General features: G+C 42.5%; 3 protein-coding genes across 4 annotated transcripts in view; all 3 read left to right on the top strand.

Annotated features, from left to right (window-relative positions):
- The window catches only part of LOC116693459 (charged multivesicular body protein 1a), a 6,214-nt gene extending 2,150 nt beyond the window's left edge, over positions 1 to 4,064 (top strand). Inside the window, exons 4-7 of the mRNA XM_032522455.1 lie at positions 554 to 700; positions 1,238 to 1,366; positions 1,479 to 1,672; positions 2,395 to 4,064. Of these exons, the coding sequence (XP_032378346.1) occupies positions 554 to 700; positions 1,238 to 1,366; positions 1,479 to 1,672; positions 2,395 to 2,416 (492 nt within the window). The 3' untranslated portion in view covers positions 2,417 to 4,064. The remainder of the gene's footprint in view (positions 1 to 553; positions 701 to 1,237; positions 1,367 to 1,478; positions 1,673 to 2,394) is intronic.
- A 4,118-nt stretch (positions 4,065 to 8,182) lies between these two features.
- LOC116693425 (P3 protein-like) lies at positions 8,183 to 10,570 on the top strand. Its single transcript, XM_032522408.1, has one exon. It carries the CDS (start codon positions 8,593 to 8,595, stop codon positions 9,991 to 9,993), a length of 1,401 nt encoding a protein of 466 aa, XP_032378299.1. The 5' UTR covers positions 8,183 to 8,592; the 3' UTR covers positions 9,994 to 10,570.
- A 3,944-nt stretch (positions 10,571 to 14,514) lies between these two features.
- LOC116693367 (Fanconi anemia group A protein-like) overlaps positions 14,515 to 25,601 on the top strand; it is a 35,227-nt gene continuing 24,140 nt past the window's right edge. For both annotated transcript variants that reach the window (XM_032522289.1, XM_032522288.1), the window contains exons 1-9: positions 14,515 to 14,757; positions 15,252 to 15,364; positions 15,745 to 15,841; positions 16,200 to 16,354; positions 20,729 to 20,824; positions 21,566 to 21,639; positions 22,808 to 22,917; positions 24,793 to 24,903; positions 25,091 to 25,154. In XM_032522289.1, coding sequence (XP_032378180.1) covers positions 14,697 to 14,757; positions 15,252 to 15,364; positions 15,745 to 15,841; positions 16,200 to 16,354; positions 20,729 to 20,824; positions 21,566 to 21,639; positions 22,808 to 22,917; positions 24,793 to 24,903; positions 25,091 to 25,154 — 881 coding nt within the window. In that variant the 5' untranslated portion in view covers positions 14,515 to 14,696. The remainder of the gene's footprint in view (positions 14,758 to 15,251; positions 15,365 to 15,744; positions 15,842 to 16,199; positions 16,355 to 20,728; positions 20,825 to 21,565; positions 21,640 to 22,807; positions 22,918 to 24,792; positions 24,904 to 25,090; positions 25,155 to 25,601) is intronic.

The raw sequence follows: 25,601 nt of genomic DNA, 5'->3' as shown, positions 1-25,601 counted from the left end.
CACACACACACACACACACACACACACGGTGGATGCAGGAAAAATCACAGATGAGATGTCCAGGATGACCTAAATTGAGGACAGATACATTATTGTAGGTGCAATGATAACTTAAAATTCAATAAGTACTTTATCAAACTGTATGAATGTGTTTCCCAACCCAGGATAGAAAATGATCCCTTTATGCTAGATGATAAAGGCGGGCCCCCTACTACAGCACGTGATGACGGCGCAATGTCCACGAGTAGGCTACAATGAATAGGACAGGATATATATGGTAGTTCTTGTTTTTCACCTCTTATGAGGCAAACAAAATATCTGTAAAATAGTGACTGTGGCAGGTGGATTTACAGTGGCAAGTGGTCGAAAAAGTGAACTTCAGGCCCTGGTTGCAGTTACTTCATTTTATAACAAGCTTGTGTACAATGTAAAACACTAAAGATGAAGCAATGGTGTTTCTGTTCATCATGTTTACATGTGTGTGCACTACATACACATGAGGATTGTACTAAACAAGGTACTTTATACCGAAGTGTCTTTGTCTCGTCACCAGGCGTTGCAACAGAAGAATGTGGATTGTGCCAGAGTGTATGCAGAAAATGCAATCCGGAAAAAAAATGAAGGTCTCAATTGGCTGCGCATGGCGTCTCGAGTCGACGCGGTGGCCTCCAAAGTCCAGACTGCTGTCACCATGAAGGGAGTAAGTGTTCAGATCCTTTACTTACAAGGAAAAGTAATTATGCCACACTGTAAAAATACTCTGTTACATGTAAACCTCCTGCATAAAAAAATGTTACATAAGTAAAAGTTTGTCAGTATCATCAGAAAAAATGTTCTATTCAATGCAGGAAAGTCCTCATATTTCAAATAAACTGGAAATTGACTGAAAACTGAAATTCCAGACAGTTCTGTCAATCAACCAGTGTTTAATGGTCCATTTCAGCTGGACCTGTAGGCTGTAATATTGTTGGCTAGTTTAAAAGGTAAAAGGACAATATTTCTCTGTGATATGTAGCGGAGTAGAAGTAGAAAGAAAAGACTCAAGTATAGTACAAGTACCTCAACATAGTACAGTACTTAGTTACATTCCACCAGTGCAGCTCGTTGATACGTGTTAGATACAGTTTTATTATCTGTTTAAAATGGACTATTAAGCAACTATTTTTTTATCTAACCACATCATATCTGTCCTCCCAGAATGAGACAATTACATCTTAAAGTTATTTCTTTTCATCAGGTGACCAAAAACATGGGCCAGGTGACCAAAGCTCTGGACAGAGCTCTAAACTCCATGGATCTCCAAAAGGTCTCTGCCGTCATGGACAAGTTTGAAACCCAAGTCCAGAACCTAGACGTCCACACCTCAGTGAGTGGCTGCACACTATGTGCATTTGTTCTTGTATATGTTTTTAAAAACCCAACCCAGATCTGTAGTTTTCTTCTGTCCTTAACACATTGGATCCTTCCCTCTCTTTCAGGTGATGGAGGATTCCATGAGCTCGGCAATGACGCTGACCACGCCTCAGGAACAGGTGGACGACTTGATCCACCAAATAGCAGAGGAGGGCGGCCTGGAGGTGATGGACCAGCTCAGCCAGCTGCCTGCAGGAGCCACCTCGGTAGGCGCCGAGAGCTCACGGAGCCAGGATAGGGAAGACCAGCTGTCTCGACGGTAAGGACCAGGGTCTGTGCTTGGTACTAGATAATAACTACTGGGTTACAGGTTAGAAGTTTCCATAAAGGGTAATTTTGTTGTTTTTTTCCGCCTGGAACCTATTTTCCTATATTTGAAATCGGTCCAGTATTACCAATTAAGCGGATGCTTTTATGGTCAAAGAAAGGATCTTACTCTTTAACAGAGAGGTCGACCTGGGCCACCAGGTACCCTTACACTGAGGAAAACCCTGTCAACTCTTTTCATTCTCTGGCACCAGGCTAACAAGTTGACATGATCGGGCAATTTTACAGTTAGAATGTAGCTTGAAATCAGCAAATTAGATTAGAAAGCACAACTCTTGTCATAAGGGAACAAGAAGGAAACACCACGTTCAGCTAAACCCCCAAAACAAAGGGCTTTGGCAAGCTTAACAGTACCGTTTATATTTTAATCTAAGAAATAATGACGTATACAGCATTTTCTTATACTTGTCCCTAAAGTTTTGGTCAACTGTAATACTATAAAAAACAACTTGACACAATTTTCAGATTAATAAACTCCCATAATAAAAATTAGTTAAATAAATCCTTTCATTGTTAGATGACTGTCAAACAATCAAGAAAATAATGAGCAGATTAATCAAGAATAAAAATAATCGTGATGTCAGGATATGATATAGTGACAGTTTTTATAAAAATGACCTACTGAGCCTTTAATACATCTTTCCTATGTTCCAGGTTGGCTGCTTTGCGGAACTGAGGCCTGCCCCCCCCCCCCCGAGAGGAGACGGAGCTTCTTATGGCTGTGTGGAAACAGACGAGTGTAACGATGGCGTCCGGAGCTGTGTGTATCTCTATTGAACTGTTCTTACAAGGAGGACTTAATGAGCCTATTGATTACCATCCCCCTGCCTGCTCTATAATACACACACACACACACACACACACACACACACACACAACACACACACACAGGCTAGAAATACTACCTGAGAAGGCATGAATCCCCCTGGTTCACTCTCCCATCTGATCCTTGGATTCCCGTTTCTGTCCCCCCTGAATCCCCCCCCCCCCCCCCCCCCCCCCCCTGGATCTGATTTGACCTTTTGAGTCCTTTTTTCTGCGGGTTGTCTCCACCAGCACCACCACCTCCTCCTGTTCTCCCACTCATCAATTCTCAAACCACACACTTTTGGATGTATGCTTTGTAAAAAAACAAAAAAAAAAAATTCACAAACTGCATAATTCACAATGATGAAATTGAAAACGTTTTAGTGAGCAATTATATTTATTATAATGGAGTTTGGCGTTCCTGGCTCTCATAAGGTGCCGGGTGGGTTAAAGTGTTCTGTCACTCAGAGTTTTCTTGGGAAGAAGGAGACACATATATTTAATCGGAAAAGAAATACCAGATGTTATACTTTGGTGTTTGGAAATGTTTAAGTTTAAAGGTAATCTCTTAGTAACCCCAACAAACACTAACAGCTGTACACAGCAAGGGACAATCCTCAGACCTTTGGTTTCTCACGGTACACATGATTTATTTTCGTGTTCTGCTTTTTTTTATTTAACTTTCTTGTTGATTATTTCTCATACCTGTATTGAGACTTTTTGCTTTCAATGCCTTATTTGGGATGCAAGTGCTTGCATAGGTGCTCCCCCCCCCCCCAGTGCCTGAAGGACAGTAGTTTAGAAAGCAAAGAGCAGCAAACCCAAACTCTACTGACATCGGCCAGAATAGGGAATTCTCCGTGAATAGTTTTATCTTGGTCACAGCTAACTTCACTTCAACTCTGACTGTGATGAGTGAGCGCTCTGGTTGCCATAGCCGTCATGGAGGGACATATATTAGAAGCATACATATTCTAGAAGCTGGATCTCTTTGAGGTGTCCCCCAGCAACACTGAAACCTCATTTAGATATTTTTCAGATATCTTCTCTGTCTCAAAATGAGTAATCATCCCCACCTGGCTTAGTCTCATCCAAAACACTTCCAGTAGAAGACGTCGGTTAAGAGCAGAGATGTATGTGCTGGATCTTGTTTTTAATTTTTTTTTACAAGAATCAATTGTTACTCCTTGTTGCCTTGTAAACCACAAACAATGGTAACAGCATGAGTTAACAGATTTAGTTCTGTTTTTTGAGATCCTAGCTCGGTATGGAGATGCCTGTTGAGTGATTTCACTGGTTTCGATGCTTCCTTCTTTCAGCATTCACTCTAGATCTCAGTGAGAGGGCAGGCAGGCCAAAACCAGACCTCAGCCTATAACAGAGCATCTTTACCCTCGGCTGGTTTCCATTCATTTGTCCATTTTTACACAAGAAGGGTTTATTACTCAACGTTTAGCAGACTTTGAAGCACTTTTGTTTTCTATATTTATCTTGGTTAATAAAATCTTGCCCTCTGACACGGCCTTTCATTTGACCTCAGTGGTTTGAGTGTTGAGCGCTGACGGACCATGTTTAAACTGTTGTGGTTGAGCTGGATATACAGCAGTGTCAGATCAAACTTCAACCAACAGTAGATGGCACCAAAAGCATGAAGACAAAGAATTTAGCTGGAAATGCAGCTTTGCCACAGTAGCGAGGACACAAAATAGCTCATGAAATCCACTTCCTCTGAACATCTACACTTTTTTGTACATCATTTCAGCTTATGTAATTCAAAATGCTTTCATTTGGGTTAACTTTATTGCCATAAAAACAAAGGTTGTTAAAAAGTTACTTTGGTGAGCTAATGGCGCAAGCAAGACCGACAACATTCAACACAGCATACTAATAAACCTTCATATAAAAATAAAATACATTTATTGGTACAATTTTTAAAATTAAGCCTGAAAATGCCCGAAAAATTACTATTTAACAACTGGTAACATGTCCCACACAAACAAACGCATTGTCCCACATTTTGTGAGAGGGATAAGAGGCCGGCGGGGGGAACAGAACAAGAACACAGCGACACATTACCGAACATCCCAAACACCAGACCTGCTAACCGTGGTTTCTGTGAGATGAGGGTTAGGGTTAGGGTAACCCTCTGGCGGTTTCTTTGGGTCCAGCAGCAGCAGGAGGGAGCTGTTCTCTGGGAAAAAGCTGTTCAAACCCACTGTGGTACACTACGTTCTCACATAGTCCCCACCTACCTAAAGGGGTATTCAGAACACAGCGAACAGTGGAATTGCAAGTCCTCATCCAGACACGTGATGCCCCTTTAGGGGTTGGGTGTGGTTTCACGGGATTCCTGTGTTCAGTATTTCTAAAATCCTGGCTCGGCCCTGTTTGGGGTCTAGCCTACTCTTGCCAGGCCATCTGGCTGAGGATAACCTTGTTAGGACTGGTGCTGAATTGGCATTTGATCACAAGGCTTTTAAAATTGTCATCATGGCTGCTCTCATCTCATTTGCAACCCATCACTAGGCAGATCATGACCACTGCCCTGAGTTGGTTTCTGAATATTCAGACAGATGCAGCATGTTCACACACAAATGCTAATACAGGCTGCTGTATTGTCTGGGTAAACAGTTTCAACTGCAGCACAGAGAGCAAGTTGTCCTGTAATTTCTCACTGGAGCGTTACTAGGAACAGTGTCAAGATGGGGCTTTTTTGCATTCCTTATCATTCCTTCTCTGTCCCTCTCTCCTGCTCTGTGAAATAAGTCATGAGGTAAATTATCATACCATGGGTAAATAATTAGACAGCCCTGGGAGGGGAGCAGCACAAATGCCAGGCAGGAAGTGTGCGTGCCTGGCAGCCCCACAACAACTGGCTGTCGCTCCATGAAATGTCAAAGCAGAGGCCAGAGCGATCACCCCAGCAGGTTGTCTTGGCGTGCACTGAGTGTTTCCACTGTGGACTCCCCCGCCTTTTCTTTTTATGGAAGCCTTGACTTAGCCATGGTGACAGAAGGAGGACACACAACTCATGACAACACAATACATGATAAACACGCTGTCCCAGGACTGACTTATACACAGTGAGTGGTGACAGTTCCTACCCAGGATAAGAAGTGGTGTGACCCTGCTGAACCTCCAGGGAAGACAACTGGAGCTTATTTATTGAAAATGGCTTTTAAATATGTAAGTGACGCCCAACAGGAGCCGGGTACTATAAAAAAGGATGCTCGCAGGGTTGTGCTGACAGAATGGAGTTCCCCTTTAATGCAACGTTCCTGCAGGGGTTGGGATGCAGTGTCAGGTTTCACCGTTGTGTCTGCTCTTTGTGTATGACAAATAAGCATTGGTCTACTTGGCAGCGGGTTTGTAACTGGAAACTGTTTAGGGAGCGTGACTGTGTTTCTTCCATGAGCACAATGGATCAGTGTCACAAGATACAAACAGGCATCAAAGGTCAGGGAACAGAAACTGAGAGTGAAAGTCTAGGCTTCAGAGGGCAATAGAGACGAGTATTGGTAACAATTATCATGTTTGCAAGAGACAATAAGCAAGACAAGTGAAGAAGCTGAAATTATAGTGTCAACATGAACTCTAATCATCCTGCATTACTATAACAAGCTTTATTATCTGCTTAATCATCATCATTATGTCTCCAGTTTGTCTTGATTTTGCCATTTTTCTTAAGTGGTCAGGAAATGAAATGCGACACTCTACTACGGTGAAGGCTCAGCTCTGACTAGTCATTGGTTGACGCTGCAGTTGCTCGTAGGCAAGAGGATTAGGGTAGGGCTGCACGCTATGAGGAAAATATACAATATGTGATAACGTTGAATATCGCGATAACAATATCACTTGTGATCAATAAACAGCATACTCATCTCTGCATTTCTGCTGCTTTCTGCTACAAATACAACAAACTGATTGTTGAATTTAAAACAGATGAAAGGAAATCATTTCCAACATTCTTTTATTGGTCACATGAAACATTGAATTGGATATAAATGGCACCACTAAAAAAACTTGCATTTTAAAGTGCAGTTTTCTGCTGTTATTTTATTTCAACTCACACAAAAAACTTTGTTGGGTGTCTATTGCGATATATCGCAGTCTTTTGCTATGTGTATATTGCACAAGTTGATATTGCGATGATTAAAAATGAACAACTACTTAAATAGTATTTATAAAGATGAAGTAAAACCTGTTTGACAAGTTGCACTCAGTGCAGTGTTGTGATGTGGGTGAGTCTTATCTGACACTCAGTGATGAAGTGTTAAAATCTGTTAGGGTTAATAATTGAGAGCGAATGAAAAAACTTCACATTAATGTTTCTGATCGTCCCTCCACAAGTAGGCTGCTATAGTCTGGCTCACCTGTACCGTACGTTGCTGAGATAAGGCCAAACATCCGGCATGTCTCTCAGGCTGGATATTCCCCCCCCCCCCCCCCCCCCCCCCCCCCCACCCCCCCCCCCCCCCCCACCCCCCCACCCCCCCCCCCCCCTTCTGCTTTGGTTTTGGAAGGTCACTGTCACTGCATCCGGGGTCTAGCCCCACCCAGGAAGCTTGTGATTTGTTTATCCCAGAATAGATAAGCGGTGGAGCCAGACCATATGGAAATAGGTCTGGTAATACGACCCCACATGACCTAAACTGTGAATAAATGGACTGTATTTAGAAGAATTTATTATGAAATTATGAATTTGCCTGTGACAGTGTAAAACCTGACTATGGGCCTGATGGTAACAGGGAGCAAAGGCTGTAACGCGGCTGGTTTGGATCTTTAATGATTCTCCTAGCCTTTTTCTTTCAATCATATGCTCATATGTAGTCAGGAAATTCTCAAAGGCGCCATTTTGGAGTCTGGGATCCAGTTCTTAAAATACATCTGTGGTAACCCTGGCAATCTCCCCCCCCTCCCATACACACAACACACCACACCAAACACACACACACACACACACACACACACACACACACACACACACACACACAATAGATAGAAATCAGGTGTTCCCTCTCCCATGTGACCACCCCTGTTTATTGGCTGAGGGAGGGGGGGTTTGGGCCGCTCTGATTGGATTATGGAACCTATGTCAAGAGAGTCAGAGTTACACAGACAGAGACAGGAAGTAGTGGGATATTTTTCTTTATAAAATAAACGCAAACTATTTACCATTAGACTACTAATACCTCATTAGTTATTATAAAAGTGTGTCCCTTAAGATTTGGAGACACAGTGTTGGGTAAGAACACATGAGTGATCCCTGTGAGTGAAGGCCAGTGGACCCAGCAGGGGACTCCTATGCTGGAGTACAACACTTTAATAGACTTAACTTGGTTAGACTCTATTTTATTTAGAAATGTTCACTATGTGAGCACAATATAAAAAAGGCTCTTAAAACTAGATTTTGACACAAACCCAAATGAGATAGTAATCTAGCACCCTACTTGATATTAACCTATGCTTTGGTGCCAATTCCCAGGGAAACTCGATATTATTTAAAACAGCCAAACGTATCCGGCCTCATCATAGACTGTAGAGGCTAAGAAGCCCTATGTGGCCCACCTGTTATTTCATAAGATAAAGTCGTTTATTTTGGCATTTCACGGCCGGAAGTCCGACTTAACTCGAGGAGGCTTTACAGAGCAGAGCAGCAAGCAGACGGCAGCTGAGCTACGATGCTCTTAGATCCCATCAACCGGGGAGACAATAAAAACGGGAGACGAGGCGAGGCTTTGGTTTACCGAGACAGAAACACTCCCATCGAGTAGAAAGGGGGGCCGTGAGAGACCTGTTCGCGTAGAGCGGGCTCGGACAGGACAGGGCGGGGTGATGTTCAGGTTCCGGTATAAAGCCAGCGAGAAAATGGGAGCCAGACGAGACGTGGAGCCCGCTGCCGACGCTCTTGTTGTGTATCGGAGACTAGAATGAGAAGTGGTCCGTCCTGGTTGAACAGGGCGGCGGTGTAACCGTCTGAGGAGGCCGCTGGCAGAGGAGAAGCGTGTCTCTGCGGCGCCCCCCCGCCCCCTGTACGTCAGTAAGATGAGGACGCTATTTCCCTTCTGTTGTCTCTTCCTTATCTCCGGCGGAGCCTACGGGAACCGAACCCTCGACCGCAGCAACGACACCGACCCGACGGCCGACAGCAGCAGCAGATATATCGCCATCGGCGACGGCTCATCGCAGGAATTCGAGTTTCCTGAAAACACCAAGGGCGTGATAGTAATCTCCAGCCAGTACCGGAGCGCCGCGGCGAGCAGGAAGGGCCGCCAGAGCTGGAAGCAGACGGTGACAGTCCGCTCCCTGGACCCGGAGGTCCTCTCCATACTCAACGTGACGGATAGCGGCCACGCAGGGCCAACCAGGAGCTACATTATCAGCATCCGCTCCGGGTTCCCGGGCAGGGCTCAGCTGCAGATCCAGCTGCTAGACCTGGACCAGGATTCGGCGCCTGTTCTGATCGAAGAGAGGACGGATTACTCCATCAGAGTGGCGCCCGGTAATGATGACCCGGCCACCCGGCTCGTCCAGTCGGGTGGCCTGTCCCATTTCTCGGAGAACCCCGTGCTGTTTGCCCTGCTGCCCCTCATCTTCGTCAACAAGTGTGCGTTCGGCTGCAAAGTGGAAGTGGAGGTTCTGCGGGGTCTGCTGAAGAGACCCGTGCCACTGCTCCTAGGGGTGCTGGGTCAGTTCCTGGTGATGCCGCTGTATGCCTACTGTGTATCCCGGCTGGCCTCGCTGCCCAAAGCGCTCTCCCTGGGCCTGGTCATCACCTGCTCTGCCCCGGGTGGGGGGGGCGGCTACCTGTACAGCCTGCTGCTCGGAGGAGACGTCACCCTGGCCATCTCCATGACCCTGGTGTCCACGGTGGTGGCAGCAGCCGCCATGCCTTTGTCATCCGCTCTGTATGGTCGGCTCCTGGGCGTGCACGCTGCCCTGCACGTGCCGTTTGTGAAGATCCTCGGCACCCTGCTGTTCATCGCCATCCCCATCTCGCTGGGCATGCTGGTCAAGCTGCGCCTGCCCGCCCTCACACGCGTCCTGCTGGCACTTATACGACCCTTCAGCTTCGCGCTCATCGTGGGTGGCATCTTCATGGCTTACCAAATGGGCGCGTCCATCCTGGCCAACGTCAAGCCCCAGATCGTGGCAGTAGGGGTGACAGTGCCTTTGCTGGGGCTGTTGGTCGGGGCCATCATGGCCAAGCTGGCGGGCCTGGCCCCAGCGCTGAAGAAGACGGTCAGCATCGAGGTGGGCGTCCAGAACAGCCTGCTGGCACTCGCCGTCATGCAGCTGTCCTTCCGCCGGGAGGAGGCTGACTTTGCGTCCCAGGCGCCCTTCATCGTGGCCCTCAGCAGCACCTCGGAGATGCTGCTCATAGTTCTGGGCTACTACACCCAGCAGAGGTTCTGTGGGTCTGTTGTCCCCAGGAGTGACGCCTGATTGTAGCCGCAGTTTTTCTTTTTGTCTGTTCTGAACGTTTTGAAGAACCAAGTCTTTTTAAACCTGTGGAATTTGTGTGTCCCAGTTTTTGGCTACAAGACACACACCGGTTACCAATCCAGCCATCCCTGTTGGTGGAACACAGGACAGTGAATGGACTTTTTTGTGTTGTTTTCGTATTTTTCATGAAAACCAAAGGCCTTTTACCCCCTTCTGAGACCTTTTTTGTGTTTATTTTACATGATGTACTTTTTAAAATCAGATTATACTGTGAGGTACTCAATGTAAATATTCCTAAGAAGAGACATACCTATAAAAGAAAAGATATTTTTGTACCAGATTACTTTTTGTAATCAAAAAGCAAAGATTGATTTGCATCATGTTTACAAGAGGTCCATGTGTCTTAGCCCAGGGGAGAATTTGGGGGTTTAAATGGAATAGTTTGGGAATTAAACAGGAACATGATGATTATGAAAGTATTTGCTACTGATTGTGTTTCCTGGATCTGCGAATCCATGTACTTGAATGTGGGAGAGGAGAAATGAAGAAAAAGTAAATAAAAACATTGTTAAAGCAGGCTTCAGTTTGTGAAGGAGTGTGTGTGCCACAAAACGCTTCTAACAGGCCAGTGTTGGGGGGGGGGTGGAGTCCCCTGGGCCCCGCATGCTGTGTGTAGATGGAGAGTGTGACCAGGCTGGTGTGTAGATGGAGAGTGTGACCAGCGGTGTGTAGGGATGTGCCAGGCGGTGTGTAGATGGAGAGTGTGACCAGGCGGTGTGTAGATGGAGAGTGTGACCAGGCTGTGTGTAGATGGAGAGTGTGACCAGGCTGTGTGTAGATGGAGAGTGTGACCAGGCGGTGTTTCCCGGGCCTGTGTGGTTCCCCTTACACACAGATGGGACCACGCTTGTTCAGCATTTTGCATGTTTTTTTGTTAAAGATGATTTTTTTTTTTTCCTTTATTAGATAGTGACAGTGGATAGACAGGAAAGGGGCGAGATGGGGACACGCAGCAAAGGACCGCAGGTCGGATTCGAACCCGGGCCGCTGCAGGACTACTAACCTTAACCTTTTAAAGGGTCAGTACACAAAAAACCTTTTGAGTTTTGGATTTATGAGCTGAGATTTTTTTAACAGCTTCTGCCACGCTGCGGGGGGGGGGGGTAACTAATTACATTTATTCATGTACTATACTAGGAACTATTCTAACTTGTTCATTCAGTGAGTATTTTAATTCCATGCTACTCTATACTTCTATACCCTCCTACATTTAAAGGATCATTTTGTACCTTTTACTCCACTACGACGCTTTAGTTACTTGCACTTAAAGGTTTTAATGACGCTTAAATGAACGTAAAAAGTAAAAGGGTGTTGGTGTACAGGAAATGACCCTGTATGTTAGTCAGCTCCACCTTGAACAACCATAACATTAAAATGCTGCTTAAGTAATGCTAATGGATAATAATTACAGGTTATTATTATCCAATGGTACAACAGTCTAACATTTTGCTGCTTGACTTCTTCATTTTTCTCAAGTGCAGTTTTGAATGCAAGACTTTGTCTCTTGTATATTTACAATGTTGTGAATGGAATTGAGTTTGTGCTGATCTTAAGTGTTAAGACAGAAAAAACTACAAAGCCTCAACAGTAAAATGTATTTCCAGACAAGGTGTCCTTGTTACTTTACATAATCCACTAAACACTGTCAACACTTTTCCAAGGGCCTACTTCTTTGGTACAAAGTGCTTTTAGTATACAGAGAATATTGTTTCAGCAAAAGACATGTTGCTGTACAGGAACTGGAGATGTAAATGTAGCAAAAGGCCAGTGTGGGGAGTATATTAGTGTAACACGGCCTCAGTTTAGTAACTCAGTCCACCAGAGGACAAGGTTCAGTTTTTTGGTTCAGACTTTACAATGTGTGCTCATTGTTCACAGTCAACATACCGGCGTTCCCTTTCCTGTTTAGGAAACAGGTCTAGTGAAAAAAAGGGAAGGTTTTAATCACGGGTATTTTTATGTGAAGACTTCATATCCTGTTTACGCATCCAGAGCAGCAGAATATGATGTGCCTTCATTACCACACCTTGTGAGGGGGGGGGGGTTGTAGTGGAAAACAAGGGAATTCAGACCTGCTGTTTTGGCGCAGCAGTCTGCCTGAGCTCTCAGGAATGTAGAGCTGGAAAGCCTGCGGGCAGAGCTTACAGGGTGAAGTAGACTCAGTCAGTGTTAATGGTACGTCTCAACGCTAATGGTCGCCTCTCATAGCCGAAGTTCTGTGTTTATCACACGCAAATGATGCCTGTTAGAAGTGCAACATAATCTTTCTGAGTCATGAGCACTTTTCTCTTTGTCATATGTTGGAACACATCTTTTTGTGGCTTCATTGATTTCAGTCACCAGAGGCGTGTGTAATGGACAGAGTTGTTCTCTGACCTACATGGGTGTGACTATAACCAACGTTACGTAATCAGTGGAAAATGTAGCGATGTTAGTTACACACATAACATGGGGACAGAGTCAGTTTTCTGTTTAAAGCCAAACAATTTTTTGTTATGCTTGAGCTGTTTTATTGTTATGTAAATAGCCTCTCACTCTCTCTTTTTTTACTGTCAACATATACCAGAAAAAGAAACACTGTATTGATTTGTAGTACAATCTGAATCTTTACTTAATTCTACTTCATTTCTTTGTTTTCAGGTTATTGGTCACTTTCAGACAGAATGTTTCTTAAATTTATTTTTTTCGGTTTTGTAATTCAAAGATGGGAAATGTTTTAATAACCACATAGTACAAAGTCAGTCATTTCTTAATGCACAGTACATAGAAAAGTCAGTGATTGTTTCAGGAATTGCTCTTTTTCTACTTGACATGCATGGAATCTTTGTTTGGATTTGTTATTTTTTCTTATGTGTGAGCTAACCTGCTATGATTGTGCAATTGTGCACACACACACACACACACACACACACACACACACACACACACACACACACACACACACACACACACACACACACACACACACACACACACACAATCCTGCTTTGATCCAGATTCAGTCAGTCCTTTATCCAAACTTTGCCCCTCAATGTCAGTGGCTCACTTCATTCCAACAAGGGCTGCTACTCTAACTGTGTGTGTGTTGTGTGTGTGTGTGTGTGTGCGTGCATGCGTGCGTGCGTGTCCTCAGGTGTCACTGTTGTTTTCATGGAGCTGACAGGTGATGACATATCGGCCTTGCTGGTAGGTTTGCACTCAGCCCCGTACCTCAGCACTCCTGTTTATATTACCATTCTGCACATTAGTGGCACAATAGGAAAAGAGGGCTTTTAAAAATGCATGAGGACACATTGCATTAAGTTTTCATGAGTTCCTTTCACTGGCTCCCATGAGACGGGTTTCCTGCTGCCTGCTGCAATAAAGATGGGAAGTCCAGAAAATACACAGGAGGCTGAAGCGAGACGAGCCCGTTGGACACTGAGGAATGATCTTCACTCAAACACACCCAGAGGGCAAGATGGAGTCTGCTGCTGTACAGGTGTGGTCCCACAGTGGGACTCGCCAATGTGTGGCACTCACCATGCAACACCTGGACAATCATATTCGCCCTCAACGTTTATTAATCTTGCACATCGTAACCTCACTGAATTTTGAGAAAACACTGCCCACAGTATAGGACAATAAGTTAACCCTTTCAGTTTCTCCTGCTAGCAAACAGAAAAAGGCCTAGGAGCTGCACATCCAATGAGTTTAGAGACATAGGGCCTATGCCTGAATGGTAGTTAAAACTGAATTCATCTCAATTTTTTAAATGCTGTATTTCAGAAACAGAGGGGAACTGAACTTTTCCTGTGTAGCTCACTTGCCCTCCTTTTATTTGAATACAGCTAGAGATAATAGGAGCAACGGGGGACTGCACCCTATCATAGCAACATATTTGCATCTTTTGCAACAGTTACTATTCCATTTCTCTTGTTGTATTTAGGGACAACAGTATCCATGAATGCTTAAAAACGTGCTACAGACTAATGCACTGTTAAGCCGGTGTGTAGCCTACAGGGCATGTAAGGACAAGTGTGGCTGTTATGTTAGCTTCCCCTTTTTCATAATAAAGATCTGAACTGGTTTTGAAGTCTGAGGAGGTTGTACCGAGAGAGGAGGGTTGTTTTCCCCCCGGGTGGAGGCGGGACCTGAATCCCTCTGTCCCTATCCCTTCCATAAGCAGTTAGGTTCCAGATCATCAGCATGCATGACCGGCTGTACTATGCCTCTGATTGGTTTACAAGATAACATGCCTTCTTGCCCCCTTCTCCCCATGATGAGAACCCTAGATCGGATCCGTTAGACGTGTCGACATCACAGGACGTTGTTCGTGGCCCACCTTATTCTGCGTTATTTTGCATCTGATTGGCTAACCCAGGTAGTTTTACTCTAACCTTAACCAATCCCCACTCACCTTTCCTAAATCTCACGATATTGAATAGACGATGGTCTTTCCTGATTGGCTCCAGTACAGACCAATGGGAGAGAAGAGCGCGACGGGAAACATGGAGGAGAAAGTAAACCAAAACAGCCACAAGCTAGCCAGAGAAATGATACTGTCATTTAACGCACTTTAAATACTGTTTCCATGTTGTTTTCGAACTAATTGTCTTAGACGTCGACTAAAAGTGTTGATACGCATTCAGCCAAAGTGAAATATGTCACTGAGTGCAACGTGTGACTCGGTTTCTCAGAAAAGGAGTCTGTCCAGTCTCCTCGGTGAGTTGACATACCGAACTAACGCTACGTTAACGTTAGGATGGATGCTATCACTATCTGACACAATACGTGAATACAGTCTGAAATAAAAAAAGAAAACACTCAAACGTGTAGTCAGGCTAGCGTTAGTCCTAGTCCATTCTCCCCGTTGATTACGTCTATTAGCTAAATACTGACTGACGTCTGACTGATTACGGAGTTAAGTTAACCACTTTCGGCTATTAGTGTTGAAATGTTAAATTGGCAGCTTTTTAAGTGGAGTTTGGCGTGACCCTTAATACAGATTATACCATTCACATTTACTTAGGTATATGTATGTAAACTTAGTAACGTTATGCCATCTATCCAATCATGCTTGACCAACATTTGGTTAACTTGGCCAACTTCAATACAACAAAGTAAACTCTCTGTACAGTAAGGCAAACTGTGTTATTACGATACTAAAACTTTGTCCATGTAAACTTGTGAACGTTGTCCTGCTGTTGCTCTCCCAGCTGGTCGTGTGGTTAAGAGGCTGAAGCAGGAAGATGGTCAAAGGCTGCAGGAGGCAACAATCCAGCTGTTGGAACAGCAGCAGAACCTCTGCAGTCTACTCAGGGAGGTGGGGGTAAGTGAGCGGACTGTAGGATGGGGCAGAACTTACTGTCTGCACGGCCAATGAGCAAACATTAAAACATTATGATAGCGACATTTTATACTACTCTGTAGACTGAGAAAGAAGCGTGCAACAACCCCTAAAAACTGACAGTGTCGTGATGAAGGGACATTGATGCAACTAAAATGCATCTAAATGGGCTAAAAATGCAAATTATTACAAGTGCTTTTGGGGGAATTATACCTGTATGATACCTTTTACACGTTTGGGAAATCTGCTTCTATCATCTGTGGGTGGACTGATGATGATGTAATATGTTCATATTTAATAGTTGCTAATCTTTCATTAATATGTCATATTTTTTACTGTATTTCTTTTACACTTTTTTGTAGAATCCAGATCTGTGCAACATTTTCCGTATTCAGAATGGAGAGCAGAAACGGGCAGAGTCGGAAGGCATCTCATCTGCCGTTGCAGTTCCACTTCTGGGTGAGTGAGTCTTTGATGCTAGGTCTCAGAAATAGTGTCTGTGCTGTACATCAATTTTGCCAGTGTACCAAAGTAGACAAACTCAGAAGCCCTAGACACCTGCTGCTTTACACATTAATTACAAAGCAAGCAGTGGTGAAACTATAAAGAAAGAGAAACATTTTTGTTGTGGGTTTGGACTTAACCAACATCTCACATTTGAGTCAGCTACTGAATGGCAGGCATGACTAAATTCCCATAATCTTTTCATTACGCCCATCTTTGTTCAATGTTTATCTTCTCGACAACTATCAGTTTTTCAGATTTAATTTGCTGACATGTATATATGAACTACAGGATTTGTATTGTGTGTGGACAGTGTGTGAGCTAAGGCGTCAGGCCTTGCAGCTGGGTGTCCCGGTGGCAGTGCTGTCGGTAAAGATGATGCTGGAGAGACTGATGGAGATCACTGGAACTGAGGAGGATAAGGAGGAAGAGGACACCAGGAGTGGACTTCTCACTTCCTCTCAGAGAGTGAGTATCTGACAGTAAGAGCTAATGTTAGCATAATCCATGCTGAGCATTCGATACCCCCATGCAAAAAATTATGAATACACAAATTGTTAACCATCTGAACTTTCATCAGGCACCTCATCAACATGTAGCTGGTTCAGTAAGTTAGTGTATTGTATATCCAGGACAATTTATTTAGGGGATTGCTCTGGTTTTGGCAGAAGATCCGCCAGATGTCACTCATTTTTCAGCTAGATGTCCCTCACCTTCCACTTTCTTTGTGGTGGCATTCTGAACTCTTGTCTCCGGTTTATGTCTTAAAAAGTCTAAAATTTGCTGAAGTATTGTGTTCTAGGTCCCACAAAATTTAAACAAGTCTTAATTTTCCTAAATCGTTCTTTTGCCAGTCCAAATATAATGTTGCTGTATTACGACCAACATGCTACTTATATTGCAGCTTTCTTGTTATCGGCTGGAGATATTTTTGGATTGTACCACTGACCAGTGTTAGAGAAAGCACTGAATCTCAGTACTTCAGTAAAAGTACAAATAACCACAGACATATTTACTTTAGTAAAAGTAAGGACTAATCAGATAATGTAACGAAACACTGTAGAAATGTAGTGGAGTAGAAAGTATAGATAATTGGTGGAAAATGTAACAAAGTAAAAGTCAAAAGTATGCACTATTAATTCTACTTAAGTAAAGTACAGATACATGAAAAAGCTACTACTGGATTAAGTGATACCTGGTATTAAAAAACTGAATTTAGGGCTCAGTTGATATTGTGATTAAGGTCTTAAATTGCATTTGTAATGGTCTTAAAAAGTCTTGAATTTGACTCTGTGAGACCTGCAGACACCCTGGTTAACCTTTCACTCAGTTCTGCCCACCTTTTCCATTTTCTCCATTTAGTGATGACTGTCAGAAACTATACATGTTCCACCAAAATAAGTTCTTTCCTGAGACTATTTCACAGAGGCACCGTGGCTCCGTCCGGAGCTTAGCCCCGCCCCAATGCAGTGTGGACTAGCCAGACCTTCCTCTGCGGCGCTCTATACAAGGGTTTGGCAAAGCGAGTCTAGTGCAAGTGACACTAGGACTATTGTGTGAGAGAATCTGTAAATATGGTTAAATAGGTGTGCCTCAGGGTGTCGGGTCAGGACACTGTTTTGGTGTTCAGGTGAGAGTGTGGGTGGAAGGAGATGCGGAGTCCAGGGCTGCGTTTTAGACGGTGTATGTAAACAAATAGGCCTGTGTTTCTGTCTGTGGTTCTGTTACAACAAAGCACAGCAATACCAACCTTTGAGAAAGAATAATTACAGACCAATAGCAACGGCAAACCTAAGATAAAACATAGCCATCTACTAATAGCATAGAGCGATATAAATGACTAACAATAATAACTAGAATGCAATGAGCTGTCGATTAAAGATTAGCAAGCACAAAAATATTTGTCTAACCTATATAAATGACAGTCATTACAGGAATTATAACAAGTATTTAAACAGAATAAATAACCAACATATTCTGTGCAAAATGGTGACATACTGTATGTATATTAAAAGTTTTAAATTTGGACCCATCTAAAGATTAATGTGGTTAGGACTGTGTTTTTTTATGACTGGCTATGCTTTTTCTGTTTACTCTTCAACTGTTCTCAGGTCTCATTTACAAGAAAGATCTTGATCTGTAAGCAGATTGGCTTATTAGATTAAATGTTGTGTATGTAATATACAGTTTTGGTGAAAAGATGCCAATAAATCAGCATCTGATAGATTTAGAGTTCAAAACAATGTCATAAATGAATTTCTTTTATAAAAGTCAGCTACACCTTTAGTGTAGTCTATAGTGTGATGGCTGTGTGTCTTTGTATTTATTCTGACTCATTGTGGTTGTCTTATTTCCAGTGACTTAGTGTTTTCTGGTTAACTTCTCAGGAACCACAACTGTACTGCTACATCACTTCTGCATTAGAGCTTGACCGATATACAGTGGTGTGAAAAAGTGTTTGCCCCCTTCCTCATTTCCTGTTCCTTTGCTGTTTTGTCTCACTTAAGTGTTTCGGAACATCAAACCAATTTAAACAATAGTCAAGGACAACACAAGTAACACACAATGCAATTTGTAATGAAGGTGTTTATTATTAAGGTGAAAAAAAAATCCAAACCATCATGGCCCTGTGTGAAACAGTGATTGCCCCCTAAACCTAATAACTGGTGGGCCACCCTAGCAGCAACAACTGCAACCAACGTTTGCGATAACGTGCAATGAGGCTTTTACAGCGTCCTGGAGGAATTTTGGCCCACTCATCTTTGCAGAATTGTCCTAATTCAGTTACATTAGAGGGTTTTCGAGCATGAACGGCCTTTTTAAGGTCATACCACAACATCTCAATAGGATTCAGGTCAGGACTTTGGCTAGGCCACTCCAAAGTCTTCATTTTGTTTTTCTTCAGCCATTCGGTGGTGGACTTGCTGGTGTGTTTAGGATCATTGTCCTGCTGCAGAACCCAAGTTTGTTTCAGCTTGAGTACACGAACAGATGGTCGGACATTCTCCTTCAGGATCTCTTGGTAGACAGCAGAATTCATAGTTCCTTTTATCACGGCAAGTCTTCCAGGTCCTGAAGCAGCAAAACAGCCCCAGACCATCACACTACCACCACCATATTTTACTGTTGGTATAATGTTCTTTTTATGAAATGCAGTGTTCCTTCTACGCCAGATATACTTGGACACACACCTTCCAAAGGTTCCACTTTTGTCTCATCGGTCACAAATGTTTCCCAAAAGTCTTGGGGATCATCAAGATGTGTTGTGGAGAAATTGAGACGAGCTTTGATGTTCTTTTTGCTCGCAGTGGTTTTCTCCTTGGAACTCTGCCATGCGGCCATTTTGCCCAGTCTTTTCCTGATGTGGAGGCATAACGCTGACCTTAACTGAGGCAAGTGAGCGCAGTTCTTTGGACGTTGTTGTGGGGTCTTTTGTGACCTCTTGGATGAGTCTCGCTGCGCTCTGGGGTAATTTTGGGCGGCCGCCACTCCTGGGAAGGTTCACCACTGTTCCATGTCTTTGCCATTTGTGGATAATGGCTCTCACTGTGGTTCACTGGATTCCCAAAGCTTTGGAATGGCTTTATACCCTTTCCAGACTGAAGATCTCAATTACTTTCTTTCTCAATTGTTCCTGAATTTCTTTGGGTCTCGGCATGATGTGTAGCTTTTAAGGATCTTCTGGTGACCTTACTGTGTCAAGCAGCTCCTATTTAAGTGATGCCTTGATTGTGAACAGGTGTGGCAATAATCAGGCCTGGTGTGGCTAGAGAAACTGAACCAGGTGTGGACAACCACGGTTATAGTATGTTTTAACAGGGGGGCAATCACTTTTTCACACAGCCATGATGGTTTGGATTTTTTTTCACCTTTATAATAAACACCTTCATTACAAATTGCATTTTGTGTTACTTGTGTTGTCCTTGACTTTGTTAAATTGGTTTGATGTTCCGAAACACTTAAGTGTGACAAACCTGGCAAAGGAACAGGAAACGAGGAAGGGGGCAAACACTTTTTCACACCACTGTATCAGTGGGCCGATATTATCGGCCGATATCAGGCATTTCCCGAACTATCAGTGTCGCCATTTGTTATTATTATTTTTTTTTAATAAATATTCATCAGGATAATTTATAATGACAAATAAATGATTCTGATAAATTAATATTTGAAAAATAAAACAAAAACAGACGATCAACCATGCTCTGAGGGATGGCGTTGCATAGTCTGTCCACCAGAGAAATGTGCTGCAGAAGTTTAATATTTTTCAGCTACAGAAATTAATTTTGCTTTATTTACTGCAGAATTCCTGTTCAGAGTACAGGATATGTCAAATAACATGTCATCAATCAGACTAAGGGTAACTAGGTAACTGCTGATTTGGGTAACGGCCCCTCGGTGTTGGAACAGCCTTCCTCTCAGTGTGAGATCAGCTGACTCCAATGCTTCTCCTTAAAACTGTTTTTTTATAAAATGGCACATAATACACTTAACTATGTCTTCTCTTTCATTTTTGCTACACTGCAAATTTCCTTTTTTTGCTTCCCTCTTATGGATTTATTTGAATTTTACTGTCATCACATATTTAAGTTATTTGTATTTGTATTATCATTTAGTGTTTCTAGATGCATGTCATACAGGTTTCTGTTATTGACGTTCTATCTTGCACTTTCCCTGTTTTATGAAGTGCTGCTTGTTCTAATTTGTTCATGTCTTGGGGGTTTACTCTGGAAAGCACTTTGTGCTTAATGCTTGAAAAGTGCTATATAAATAAAATGACTATTTATTGTAAATATTCCGTACAGTATATTATAATATAAGTCCCTTCCCTGTCTTGTCTAGGTCCAGCTGTGTCTCCTGCTGGAGTCCAGCAAAGAACTGCTGTCACAAGGAGCCTTCTGCCCTAAACTGCTCTGGCAGGAGTACAGAAGAGATCAGGTGTGTGTATGTTGGAGTTCATACCAAATAACGTATTTACTTCTCATGTAGTCTGGATCCACAGTTCACTTATTGGGATAGTTCTGACGGCACCAAAAGTCCTGCCGGATATCCTGCCAGATGTCGCACACTTTCCGCTTTCTTTTGTGTTTACTTTAATCTGGGCGCATCGAGGAGCAGGAACTAGAACCTCCGAGCTACCACGCTGAAAATTTGGATGGAGACTCACGTTACTGTATTGTGTGAATATTTAATTTAACTTTGTATGTGGCATTTTTCTTTTGCGGGGTGCAAATGTTCCACCAGAACAAGTTCCTTCCGGAGACTATTTAGCAGCGCCACCGTTGCTGCGTCCAGAGCGTAGCTCCGCCCAAGACCGTTGGGATTGGTTTAAAGAAATGCAAACAACCCCTGATCTTTTATTCCCCTATCCAACAATGTATGCTCCCGTTGCCAGACCTTCCTCCGCAGCGCTGTGGAGAAAGGTCTGGTGTTGCAAGACTACTTCTCATGAGATTTTGCCCAATTTATGCTCAATTTATTAGCCCAGTCTGAGTTCTATGCAGCTAGGTCAAAGAAAAACACAACAAGTGAAGTTTGAAACAAAAAACAAAAACTTTTGTTTTCACGCGCTTTATTTATCCCTTTAAAATTGGTCTAAACTGCCTTAGTTGGAAAACCCAGCTCGGCTTTCTTATATAATGGATGTAGTAGTCAATAGTTAATGTGGTGTTTTTACAGAGGCTACCAAAGCTGGAGGTGGTGTACCATCTTCACAGTCACAACATCGTCACTCTGAAGCTTATCATAGAGAGGTAAGAAACAGCTGTTTTTTTTCAGTTATTTTTTGGGGAAATTTAGTTTGTGGCGCCTTGTTAGGCAACAAGGTCGGTCAGCTGCTGGGGAGCCACAATAGTCTAGAGCATACAAAGATTAATATCATGCAGCTGTTGGCTGCATAAGATAAGGCAGACAAGTATTATACTTTAGTATTTTTACTTCTACAAACATTATGGAAGTGTAGAAAGCTCTTAAGGATTTTTAAACTTACAATTAACTGAATACATAATTTTAAAATGTAACCACTTTAAGAACAAGTATTGTTGAAATTAAATACGAAACTACTGCATGTATACTGTAGCACTGACACTTTACTTTGAAAACAAACTTTTTTGTGGGTTGAGTAAAAACTTTTTCAATTTTAAAAATATGATTTTAAGTCAAGTACAAAGATCAGGTTGCTCAAATTTGATTGATTAAATTCAAATAAACAGAATTTATGATGAAAAATTCAAACTTTGACATCCAGACTACCAAGAAGAAATCCGACCTCTGTCCTATCGGGATATACTCTCAGTTCAGATGTGAATGTGTGAATCCTCCTGGTTATTTCAGAGATGGCAAATCAAACTACATGAATTCATGAAGTTGGCTTTTAAAATTAATAAGATTCAATACTACAACCAAAGACACTCGGCTGTCAGTTTTGTTGTTACAGCGCCCCTGTGTGGATGTTGTAGGGGCCTTTTTTTAAATTGTTCAGTTCAAAGAATGATTTGAATATTAAGTCCACACAAAAGAGTAGGTTTTCGTAGACTTTATAAGTCTTAAAAATTGTAGACCTTAAAAAGTCTTAAATTCGCAGAAGTATTGTGATCTAGGTCTTCAATAATTTTAGATAAGTCTTAATATTCCTATGTCCATGTAACGCTACCTCCAATGCTCTTTTTTCCTTCGGTGGTGTTAGGGTTAGTGGTGTAGTCTGGTGTAGTTCTATCTTTTGTAGTTTGAATATAATTTTGTTAGGACTAATAATAAGACCAACTTGCAACATATATGGAAGCCAATTACCTTTGGTGTTATTGGTGCGAGTCTCTTTTGGATTGACATCAAACAGATGATGTTGATGTTATGATAAATGTCTTTAATTTAAATCATAATGGTCTTAGTGTTCTGCCCCCCTTTTCCTTTTTCTCCATTCAGTGATGAAGGAGTGAGGTTGTGGTTGGTGTCTCGGTCGAAGGCTCTGTGCGGTTGGACACCTCCACACGGAGAAGAGGAGACCAAACAAGTTCAACGGAAAGTGTTGTCAAGTAAGGACACGGATTACTCTCACTCCTCTAGTTTTAGTTTAAAGAATTGATCCTGATCAGCATGTCACCTGGAATTTAGTTACCTTGGAAACTGGTTACATCACAAAATACAATCAGAGTGATAAAGGCTGGAAAAAGTCATTTTAATCTTTTTTTAAATGTATTTCTTATAAACATTTCAGTCAGTTAGTGTTTCACACATCTCAAATATTGTTTAAATGCCATAATTACCTGACAAAATACACTTGTTGAATTATTTTTGTTGAATGCAACTTTGTTAAATGAGCCTGGTTTCATATTGAGCCGGGCTTCCTCCCCTCCCCCCCTCCCCCCCTTACCCGGGGCTGGGGCACATCACTAGGCACTGTAGCGGCTTCTCCAGCAGGCAGAACCGGGCTCCCAGTCAGGGTTTTTGGATATTGGTGCAGTCTCGCCATCGTCTCGTCATGAGGAAAAAAGGTTGTTTACGAACATATTTACTCTCATCTGACAAAATTAACACTAACCACCAGCTCTGTCAAGTTTAGTTCAGACCTTGGTTGTCTCACAAAAGTAAGTTCTTTTTGCAGCTAGGCAGCATAAAAACCCATAAAAGCAAAGAAGAAGAAGAACAAGTTTCCAACGATAAGAACAAGAATAAGATTGAGTACTAAATTAATTTTTTTGGGTGTATAAGAGCGTGTTTTGCACATGGAAGGGATGAACAGCGAATCATCATGCACTGTATCTCTAAGCAGTTGGGAGGATGTTAAATTCCTTAGCATGCGTTCACACACACTGCGGTGCGGCGGTTGCTGGGATGGTCTGGGGAAAACTGGCGTCTTTCCATTCATTGTGATTTGCGGAAGTGCGTTTGCGCTGTGGTGGTGGGGGCTGCAGAGGGGAGCTGAAAACATAGCAGTGGCCTGCGGCAAAAGGTTGAGGCCAGTTCAACTTTTGAAGAAACGCAACCCAAAGTCATCCTGCAGCTGTAACAGGTTCAGGAAAATGGGAAACATCACTGCCTCTTTCGCTGCCAGAAGAAAGTTTTAGAACTCTATGAGGGTTAAAAATAACCCCAGGGGTTTGTGTAACAGCTGACTCTTTCCTGCAACAATGTCCAACTCAAAGCACAGTCCCTCTGTCTCTTTTCTTTCCCTTCCCTTACTTCGTGAAAGGAAGCTGCCTTCAAGTGCGGTTGGAAATGTCGTTATCTATAAACTATCTGACCAAAAACAATAACTGTGAAGTATAACTTGTGCTACATTGTTGGGTTAAATAACACAAATCAGCCATTTAAGTGACACTCCCACCGCCACACAACGTGAGTCGCCGGATTGTTTTGCACATGTCCTTAAAGAGAAGATGCTCTGGATTTTCTCGAATTAATTTTTAGCTTTTTGTATTATTTGCTGGCTAAAGAATATCTGAGATAGAAGGTTGGGTCCAAGAAATACTTCGGCACATAACCACATTTAAAACCACAACTTGTTGTTTATTTCTTACATATTGCCTCAAGAAAAGGTAATAAGAACTATTTTCTTCACAGCACAACATTCTTCTTGTCATGCATGTACTTATTTTTTACCTTATCATTTTCAATCAGTATTAAAAGAAGAAATGATGTGTGAATTTGAGCTTAAATTCTACATCATCAGATTATTTTCAGAGGATTCTTCAAAGTTTTTTTCTGTTACTTTACTACACATATCCTGAAAATATGCTTTCTTGTATATGCCAATAATCATATTACTTGCGATAAATGAACAATATAAAAAAAAAAAAAAAAAATGCACTCCTGGTATCAAGTACACTGGATAAAATGTCCACCAAAGGACATGCAGAATGCTGCTGCTGAGGATGATGCCAGTTCAAGATCTTCTGTTGGTTGTTTAGCTGTGGTTGGAGTCTTGTTGGGAACTGGCTTTGAGCTGAGCCGGGAGTCAGCAGCTGCAGACAGGAGGATCTCCCAGCTCTGCTGCTCAGTGCTGGACGACATGCTCTTCTGTGAGTCCCACTTAACCTTGTCCTGTGTTGATGAAAGATTTAGAAAAAGCACTTTGACTCACCTCTGGTCTCTGAAAGCTATTTTGCTATGTTCTACTTTTACTGCTAAGACGTCTAAGTATCATTTTAATACTTTTCTTTTTTTGTCTTGCCTTTTAACATTTTATTGTTTGTCTGTCTCCTTCAGGGCTTCTAGACACTGTGGAAAAGGGTGTGACACTGCAGTGTGCTGGAGCAGGAGCTGAGCTATGGTTCTTTGTTTTTTATTTGCCTTATTATTAACCTCTATGAAATCAGGTCTGGTTGAGATTGAAGTCTCTGTCTGAACAAAAGAGACCTGAAGACAAACGTTACTCCAAGCAGGCAGACTGACAGAGAACATACACAGACATTTGGCAAGATATAAGGGCATCATTTAGTTGTACAAAATAGCAATTTTAGACATCATGAAACATTTTATATTTTGTGAAAAATGCCCTAAAATTACTGAAAAGGACTGAACATTCATATTACAGCAGGTTCTGCTGGCTCCACCATTTATAGTGTACATGCAGTGGCTTGAGAAAGTTTACACCCCCATGCTAAAGTTGATTAAAATGAGGAATTTTGGAAACCATCTTTTGGAAATTGATCTTGATGCCTTCATGAAAACAATTTTAGGAAAATTCAACCTTTTAAAGACACCAATTTTCTTTGTG

Source organism: Etheostoma spectabile, chromosome 8, assembly GCF_008692095.1.
Source record: "Etheostoma spectabile isolate EspeVRDwgs_2016 chromosome 8, UIUC_Espe_1.0, whole genome shotgun sequence".
Lineage (NCBI taxonomy): Eukaryota > Metazoa > Chordata > Actinopteri > Perciformes > Percidae > Etheostoma > Etheostoma spectabile.
Note: the sequence above shows the minus strand (reverse complement) of the source record. Positions and strands in the feature narration are given on the sequence as shown.